This window comes from Helianthus annuus, chromosome 1 (genome assembly GCF_002127325.2).
Source record: "Helianthus annuus cultivar XRQ/B chromosome 1, HanXRQr2.0-SUNRISE, whole genome shotgun sequence".
NCBI lineage: Eukaryota > Viridiplantae > Streptophyta > Magnoliopsida > Asterales > Asteraceae > Helianthus > Helianthus annuus.
Window position 1 is genome coordinate 72,775,234 of NC_035433.2, and position 9,919 is coordinate 72,785,152.

Here is a 9,919-nt window from a genome sequence, read left to right on the forward strand (position 1 = left end):
TAAGCCCATTTCACTAGTCTTTATGGCCCAGTCTTCGTGAAGGGTTGCAAGTTTTCGTGAGTTTATCAATCAGTGGGCTGGGATTTTTAGTCCATTATTTGTTTACCAGTGGGCCTCCTTTAAGCATTGCATGGTTTATGGTTTTCTCATTGGACTATTATGGGTGGACCTACTGGAGTTGTCATTGGACTCTCTCGAAACATGTTGTTTCATCTGAATTGATTATTAGTGGGCTTAATAAATCATTTGGAAAACATTCATTTTGAGAAACAATTGTTTGTCTGGTTTTATCTTTCGTGGATATTGGCTCGTTCACAGTTGGTATTTGAGTTATTTCTTTTCAATCCATCATGAGTTCATATTAGTGGGGTATTCCATCCAATACGGAGAGCAAGTACACGAGCAAGGGTTTATCGCCATCATGGGCCGAATCTCCCACTCCCTCGTCCTCGTCACGAGCGTATTCTATTACAGCAGAGTAGTGGGCATCGGTTACTAACCAAAATCAAAGTGAACCGAAAATGGCTAAAAATATGTATGGTGATCTGGTACCAGTTGCTCAGCTACCAGTAACCTGTGTCTCAAACACTGATTTGTATGGAAATCCACTACCACCAGTTGCCTCACAACAAAGCTATAGGTCTACTGGATTACCATCATTTCTTGATCCAAACTACAATGGTCAAACAAAAACGGCGTTTTATGCCAAAATTGTCAAAGATGCCAGCAATGGTGAATCCTCGGGAAATTATGACAGTTCTGAACATGACGGTAGCTCAGTTGAAGATGGTACAAGTTCAAGTTCAAGCGAGGATGGATCGGAATATGAATCAACAAGGGAGGTTGTTGATTCTGAGACAAATGAGTCACTATCTGAGAGCGAATCCAGTCAGGTATGTGTCGATAAACCAAGTTCTGATAGGTGTGGTAAATGTGTTAGTTTAGGAATTAAATTGTCGGACTTGCAAAGCAAATTTGATGATTTGCAAAGCAAGTATGACGTGACATTTATCCACAATCAAGGTTTGATCATGGATCTTTCGAAATGCAAAGAGGCTAACATGTTTTATGAAAACCATGAAAAAGAGTTTAAAATGGTGATTGAAAATTTAAGAAAAGATAAAACCGAGCTAACAAAAATGGATTCAAGAAAACAAACTGACATAAACTGTTATATCACTCGTCTCGAGGTCATGCAAAAAGAGTTAGCCTATGTAAAGTGTGAAAGTGAGGCGATCCAGCTTAAGCTAAATAATTATTTAAACTCTAGTTATGTGCTGGATCACATCATCGATGTTCAGAAAGAGAAAAAGGATGTCACGTGCATTGGATATAAGAAATGTCCACCACCTGTTAGACACAATTATGATGCAATGCCTGATGAGGAGAATAGAACTTATTTTGAGCAATCTGTTCCCTTAGACATTGAAGAATTTGCAACCGGACTTGGATACAAAACGGAAGTATCATCATATTCGGATGTGTTAGCAGATACAGATGTATCATATGCTGAACAAAATCAGGATCCTCCAGTCATTGTTGAGGATGTTGATTCTTCAGATGATGAATCCGATGATAGTGACTCAGCACAGTCTGATGTGGTAATCAAAGAAGAGGACATACCTCTTGAGAATCATATTCTATGTGATCCTCCCGCAAAACCTGCTAAGACTGTTCTAGTTGAGTCCACGTCTGCGCAAGAGTCTGAGGTTTGTGAAAGCGTGAATTTGCTTTACACGTGGATTGGATCTGAGCCAACATGTTGTTTCATCTGAATTGATTATTAGTGGGCTTAATCAATCATTTGGGAAACATTCATTTTGAGAAACAATTATTTGTCTGGTTTTATCTTTCGTGGATATTGGCTCGTTCACAGTTGGTGTTTGAGTTATTTCTTTTCAATCCATCATGAGTTCATATTAGTGGGGTATTCCATCCAATACGGAGAGTAAGTACACGAGCAAGGGTTTATCGCCATCATGGGCGGAATCTCCCACTCCCTCGTCCTCGTCACGAGCGTGTTCTATTACAGCAGAGCAGTGGGCATCGGTTACTAACCAAAATCAAAGTGAACCGAAAATGGCTAGAAATATGTATGGTGATCTGGTACCAGTTGCTCAGCTAGCAGTAACCTGTGTCTCAAACACCGATTTGTATGGAAATCCACTACCACCAGTTGCCTCACAACAAAGCTATAGGTCTAGTGGATTACCATCATTTCTTGATCCAAACTATAATGGTCAAACAAAAACGGCGTTTTATGCCAAAATTGTCAAAGATGCCAGCAATGGTGAATCCCCGGGAAATGATGACAGTTCTGAACATGACGGTAGCTCAGTTGAAGATGGTACAAGTTCAAGTTCAAGCGAGGATGGATCGGAATATGAATCAACAAGGGAGGTTGTTTATTATGAGACAAATGAGTCACTATCTGAGAGCGAATCCAGTCAGGTATGTGTCGATAAACCAAGTTCTGATAGGTGTGGTAAATGTGTTAGTTTAGGAATTAAATTGTCAGACTTGCAAAGCAAATTTGATGATTTGCAAAGCAAGTGTGACGTGACATTTATCCACAATCAAGGTTTGATCGTGGATCTTTCGAAATGCAAAGAGGCTAACATGTTTTATGAAAACCATGAAAATGAGTTTAAAACGGTGATTGAAAATTTAAGAAAAGATAAAACCGAGCTAACAAAAATGGTTTCAAGAAAACAAACTGACATAAACTGTTATATCACTCGTCTCGAGGTCATGCAAAAAGAGTTAGCCTGTGTAAAGTGTGAAAGTGAGGCGATCCAGCTTAAGCTAAATAGTTATTTAAACTCTAGTTATGTGCTGGATCACATCATCGATGTTCAGAAAGAGAAAAAGGATGTCACGTGCATTGGATATAAGAAATGTCCACCACCTGTAGACACAATTATGATGCAATGCCTGATGAGGAGAATAGAACTTATTTTGAGCAATCTGTTCCTTTAGACATTGAAGAATTTGCAACCGGACTTGGATACAAAATGGAAGTATCATCAGATTCGGATGTGTCAGCAGATACAGATGTATCATCTGCTGAACAAAATCAGGATCCTCCAGTCATTGTTGAGGATGCCGATTCTTCAGATGATGAATCCGATGATAGTGACTCAGTACAGTCTGATGCGGTAATCAAAGAAGAGGACATACCTCTTGAGAATCATATTCTATGTGATCCTCCCGCAAAACATGCTAAGACTGTTCTGGTTAAGTCCACGTCTGCGCAAGAGTCTGAGAGTTGTGAAAACGTGAATTTGCTTTACACGTTGATTGGATCTAATAAAATCTATTCAGACAAGGATTTCCCAATAAAAAATGTCAATCAATCCTTGATTGATAAAGTTTTCGAAGATTCTACTAGTAAGTTTTTGGGAAAGTCGAGCCAAGGAGTTGTAGTAACTCAGTGTGCTCCTATCCCAAAATCCGAAGTTAGAAAGGAATATGGGAATCAAAAATTGCAACCACAAAACAATCAACGAAAGCAAAGTCACGCTCACCAAGGAAATGGAAAAGGCAAACAGAGCCAAAACAAGAAAGAAGTTCGGAAGGTAAACTTCGTGAAATCCCGAGGGACGGATAAAATTGAATCTTTTGAAAACAAATCCAACAAAGATTTTGTTATGCAAAAGAAAATTTTGAAAAGAAACAGTCAAAACAACTACACACAACACACAAACTGTTGTGATGTAGGACCAAGTACCTCAAGATCACGAAGTTCATCATCAAGCTCCTACAGTTATGATACTCCGAGGTTTGTTGAGCTGAGATCATGTTTTGAATGTGGTGAGTACGGGCACATTGTCAGAAATTGTCCATATCTCACGAAAGGTAAGGCAAAGATTGATGCCCCCGTGGTAAAAGTTACCATAAAAGATCTGTTTCACCAAAACAGGACCCTCGTCTTGTTAAACAACGGGAAATGAAACAGAAAAAAAAACAAAGAAAAGAAATTAAAAGGGTTTTAAAACCAGAGGTTATCCAAACACAGACTGTTAAGTTAGAAGTTGAAAATGAAAAACAAAAACAGATTTGGAAACGAAAATCGGAAACTGTTTCAGGGGGAGCTACATCAATTCCGAGTCATCGGGAAATGGATGTTACAATTCTCGATGATGACGGATGACCCAAGTCTGTGAAGGCTTGGGTCCCCCTCTCCAACTAATCTTTGAATGAGTGTGCAGGATGTTCCAGGAGGAACTATTGATAGTCTTAGGATTGTTGATAGTGGGGCGTCCATGCTCAAGATCGGCGACATAAGGCTCCGAAACATTGTTATATCCAAGGAGAATATTGTTGCCTTTGATGGAGAGAGGAGAAAAGAAGACAAAAATGTCAGATAATGGAATGATGGTGAAAGAATGTGGTTGAATGAAGTTGAAAAATTCGACAAGATGAAAATTGTGCCAAAATTTGGTTGTTATGGTTTTTGATCCGGTCAAGAGGATAGATTCCAATGAAATGTACGCGCCTGCAGCACGTCTGAAGCTTTTCGAAGATTCATGGATTTTTCTTCCACAAGAAGTTCAAAGTCCACAAGATGAACGTGTAGTGTACATTTCTCCACGATGTAATTGAAGAAAATGGGTTTCTTAAACAAGCCAACTGGGATGCCTTGGCGTGGATTGAACAACCGCACGCTACTTCTCAAAGAGAAAGACAAAGACCTTCGCTGTTGCAATGTGGAAGACCAGCCGGACCTGGAGGTTTCTGATCTTGTTGCTGTGAAAGGATTTCTCGGTTCATTGAAGTAGCTGCAAAATCGACCTTGAAATCCACTCTAGGTGGATATCCAGTTTGGGAGAGCTCTCAGATTCCTGCCAATGCACAAAGAAGTTGCAGGATTTCGGTTTTGAATTTCTAATCTCCCCTATCCTTGTCGATATTTAAGCTGCTTTATGAATTATTATCATCTCATACAGCATCCCTTGACCAGACACATTGATCTCGAATATCACCTCACACGTGATTGTTTCAATGTGAAACTCGTCAATGTTGTTTTAGTCCACACCGATGACCAAAGTGCCGACCTTTTTACCAAAGCATTTGACAAATCACGATTTGACTTTTTATTATTGGTAAACGGCATTAAGGTCAAGCAAGAGTAAAACCAACAACGGAAAATCGTTTATGTAAATATCTTTGTGTTTTTAATTTATCATAGTTTTTACATTTTAGGGGGAGTAAATCCAAAACTTTAAAAATCCAAAAACATTGAAAAATTTCAAAAACACAAAAACAATAGAAAAACAAAAATGAGTTTCCTGGCGAGCAAAAGAGAAAATGATAGTACATCAGTGGTCTGTCCAAACCTCTTTAAACCTAAAATGAAAAACGATAAGCAGCTCTATATAAGATGTATCGGTAGGCTTAGAATCATTTTAAAGTGTGCAGGGTGATATAAACCTAAATCGACTAAAGACCGTGTGGGAACCGCTCATTGGCATATGGTCTTGGTACCAAAATTTTGTTTGATAGATTGCCGAGGTTCTGAGATACGTGGTCTTTATGTAGTTTATCATCTGGGTATCATGGTTGTTTCTTTTACCGAATTATAATGGAGACGAAGTCTAGATCTTCCATGATACCATACATACGTGTACATATTGCATACGATCTCAATAAGTGATAAACAATCACATGTCTAAACAAAATAAGTGATAATATATCACATTTATCCAGGAGTCAAGTTCGTCTCTTTGCTGTACGTTAGTACTGACCTGTTCACGGACTTGCTCTTGTGCCCTCATGCATCTGAGAATCGAGTTCCTCATCAATAAGTGATTCTATCACACAGGGCTTGTTTTCAATTCAAAATAAGTGAGTATCTCACATTTTCATATATGTCAAAATAGATGATAAATGGTATACTCACCAGTAAGATGAACTTTCATGCATACCTTGATACGGGAATGTGTCATGTGTGGATGAACACCGGTCGGTAAGTATAAATCATACACTAATCGTATCCCCTCGCCATGATTACATCTGATAAGTTGAGTTTATGTGGACAACAATACCGATAATCGTTATAGGATGCTTATCTAAATGTTAACTAATTGAACAACAAGAGCGTTTTGGCGTGACCGTACACTGATATGATTCACTTACCCTCGAAACTCGCGAAAAGAATGTCTGTAAATATTTATTTAATGCTTTCTGTTTCTGCATTTCTGTATATATTTATTTCTTGCTTCCCGTCTTTACATTTCAAATATTCAAAATTCCAAAAAGATTTTAGGTCTGTTTTAATATAAACTTTATAAAAGCCAAAAAGATTTTATTTCTAATTTCTTTTGATTACCCGATGCTGGAACTCGAGTCTTCGACACCTGAAACCTGAACAAAAACCAAAACAACAAAATCTTCATAAACGGTCAAAATTTGCAAGTTTTGAAAGTTGAAAATTAAAATTGAACAATTTGTTAAACTTTTAAACTGTCGGACGGTAGTTGATTGAACAATGGTCACATGTATGTCGTTTGTTTATGTTAACTATATTCCAAGCGGTTGTTCTTATTGCGCGCATTTAGCTTTCTTGTATGTGCTGATGCGACAATCAAACCAGCTAAAGGCGAAGAGAACGTGTTCGATGACAAGCTTCGGAATGAAGACACGACGTGGAGGCACTCAAAAGATAAAGATGATCGAGTTGCCGCTGACCTATCATCAACACCACAAGGATCTAAAGGATTGGAGATCAAAAGTTTCACGAGCATAACTCAAGGGAGAGTTTATTTTAAGGGGGAGTTTGTTAACACACTTCCTAAATGAAAATTGGAGTTTGTTGATACACTTTCTACTTACGATACGTGAAGACTTTGAAGATCCTCCGACATGGAAGACGTGGAAGATGAACCTTATGAGTAGCATCCAAGGGGGAGTTTGTTGATACATATTATGTGGACGTGACTCGGTTCGGTTCAAATCGGTTCGGTTCGACTCGGTTAGGTTCAGCTCAAGCCCGATGTCACAACATTCCTCCGTCGTGCGCCCCAGATTTCGACACGCGAAGCACGAAGAGCCGCGAGCCTTCCCGAAGCGCCACATCACCATGACATCACCATGATGATATCATGATGATGTCATGTGATAACATATTATATCTTCATGAAAGTAAGAAACATGAATTTGCTTTGTTGTGTTTATTTATTATCTGCAAGTCCTTCATGAAACTCATGCATGTGATCATGAAGAAACTCCTGATCCCCTACATGACAAAACCTCTCCTACAACATGCTGATGACGAAACTCCTTGAAGACACATGACGAAACTCCTGTTAGTTTCGTCATCATGAGGTTTCGTCAACACCTCCTTCGTCGGGTAATGATATGTTTCGTCGACTCATGAGACTTTTGTTGACCACATCACGTTTCGTCAACTGGTCTTTTATATATACAACAACTGAACACAAGAAAGAAGAAGGAGACACAACACAGAACAAGAGAACACAGTGTATTCAGAGAGAGTTTTTTAGAGATTACTCTAGTTGAACCTTTGTAAACAAACTTTCTGTTTAAGTAATACATTGAGCTGTTTAAACATTGAATCTTGTGTCTTTGTGTCTCTTATCTCGGTTGGATTCCGCACAACCGGGTCAGTTCTTATACAAGGATTAGGCGACTAGATCCTCCGCTAGTTTGACCTACAAGTGGTATCAGAGCCTTGGCTCTCTTCCTTGTTAAAACCGAGATATTTTCTTGTGTTTTTGAAGGATTTTCATAGTATTTTTCTGAGAAACAGTTTACAGTCATGAAAATCTTGGTGGTTCGTTGTTAGTTCTCACAAAAACCTTGTTAGTTTTCATTTTTACATGATAAGAAAAGGTTTTTCTTTTAACTTTAGTGCAAAATCATTGTTCGGAAATTTTTCCGTTGGCCGGAATCATCATATATTTCACCGGAGTTCATCTTTGCTCATCATTTCTGGGTTTCGTGCTTTGGAGATTTGAAGTTTGTGTTATCATTGAAAGATTATAATATTAATTGTTTGAAAATACTGTCATACAAATGATGGTTGTTTGAAAAGAGTGGTCATTCAAAGTATGGTCTTTTGAAAAGCATGTCTAAAAGTATGGTTGTTTGACTTTGTGTTACCAACCATGTGTGTAGAGAAGTGGAAAGATAAGATTTTCTTCTGATTAAAATACTTGTTTCTTTAACTTTTTATTTCACAAATTCCATTTCAACGAACACAATACTCTTCGTGGGTTTTTCATGTCCTAGTGGGCCCCTTTTTCCTTAAATTTTGAACCTTATTTGGGCCTTATATTCTTCGTAGGATTCAATCTTTGTGGACAACATAAGCCCATTTCACTAGTCTTCGTGGCCCAGTCTTCGTGAAGGGTTGCAAGTTTTCGTGAGTTTATCAATCAGTGGGCTGGGATTTTTAGTCCATTATTTGTTTACCAGTGGGCCTCCTTTAAACATTGCATGGTTTATGGTTTTCTCATTGGACTGTTATGAGTGGACCTACTGGTGTTGTCATTGGGCTCTCACGAAACATGTTGTATCATCTGAATTGATTATTAGTGGGCTTAATCAATCATTTGGAAAACATTCATTTTGAGACACAATTGTTTGTCTGGTTTTATCTTTCGTGGATATTGGCTCGTTCACAGTTTGTATTTGAGTTATTTCTTTTCAATCCATCATGAGTTCAGGTTGGTGGGGTATTCCATCCAATACGGAGAGCAAGTACACAGGCAAGGGTTTATCACCATCACGGGCCGAATCTCCCACACCTTCGTCCTCGTCACGAGCGTGTTCTATTACAACAGAGCAGTGGGCATCGGTTACTAACCAAAATCAAAGTGAACCGAAAATGGCTAGAAATATGTACGGTGATCTGCTACCAGTTGCTCAGCTACCAGTAACCTGTGTCTCAAACACCGATTTGTATAGAAATCCACTACCACCAGTTGCCTCACAACAAAGCTATAGGTCTACTGGATTCACATCATTTCTTGATACAAACTACAATGGTCAAACAAAAACGGCGTTTTATGCTAAAATTGTCAAAGATGCCAGCAATGGTGAATCCTCGGGAAATGATCACAGTTCTGAACATGACGGTAGTTCAGTTGAAGATGGTACAAGTTCAAGTTCAAGTGAGGATGGATCGGAATATGAATCAACAAGGGAGGTTGTTGATTCTGAGACAAATGAGTCACTATCTGAGAGTGAATCCAGTTAGGTATGTGTCGATAAACCAAGTTCTGATAGGTGTGGTAAATGTGTTAGTTTAGTAATTAAATTGTCCGACTTGCAAAGCAAATTTGATGATTTGCAAAGCAAGTATGACGTGACATTTATCCACAATCAAGGTTTGATTGTGGATCTTTCGAAATGCAAAGAGGCTAACATGTTTTATGAAAACCATGAAAAAGAGTTTAAAACGGTGATTGAAAATTTAAGAAAAGATTAAACCGAGCTAACAAAAATGGGTTCAAGAAAACAAACTGACATAAAATGTTATATCACTCGTCTCGAGGTCATACAAAAAGAGTTAGCCAGTGTAAAGTGAGAAAGTGAGGCGATCCGGCTTAAGCTAAATAGTTATTTAAACTCTAGTTATGTGCTGGATCACATCATCGATGTTCCGAAAGAGAAAAAGGATGTCACGTGCCTTGGATATAAGAAATGTCCACCACCTGTTAGACACAATTATGATGCAATGCCTGATGAGGAGAATAGAACTTATTTTGAGCAATCTGTTCCTTTAGACATTGAAGATTTTGCAACCGGACTTGGATACAAAACGGAAGTATCATCAGATTCGGATGTGTCAGCAGATACAGATGTATCATCTGCTGAACAAAATCAGGATCCTCCAGTCATTGTTGAAGATACTGATTCTTTAGATGATGAATCCGATGATAGTGACTCAGCA

At 38.5% G+C, this 9,919-nt stretch overlaps 1 protein-coding gene across 1 annotated transcript; it reads left to right on the plus strand.

The window, feature by feature from the left end:
• The first annotated feature begins 521 nt into the window (after positions 1 to 521).
• On the plus strand, positions 522 to 9,223 carry LOC110904232 (uro-adherence factor A-like). Its single transcript, XM_035987984.1, has 4 exons — positions 522 to 893; positions 1,924 to 2,451; positions 4,471 to 4,597; positions 8,691 to 9,223. The coding sequence occupies exons 1-4, from the start codon at positions 522 to 524 to the stop codon at positions 9,221 to 9,223; spliced, it is 1,560 nt and encodes a 519-aa protein (XP_035843877.1).
• The last annotated feature ends 696 nt before the right edge of the window (positions 9,224 to 9,919 follow it).

Coding starts and splice junctions, on each gene's coding strand:
- LOC110904232 (XM_035987984.1), top strand. CDS start 522: ATGGCTAAAAATATGTATGGTGATCTGGTACCAGTTGCTCAGCTACCA. Junction 2,452..4,470: donor CTGAGAGCGAATCCAGTCAG/GTATGTGTCGAT, acceptor GATCCGGTCAAG/AGGATAGATTCCAATGAAAT. Junction 4,598..8,690: donor AGTGTACATTTCTCCACGAT/GTAATTGAAGAA, acceptor TCATGAGTTCAG/GTTGGTGGGGTATTCCATCC.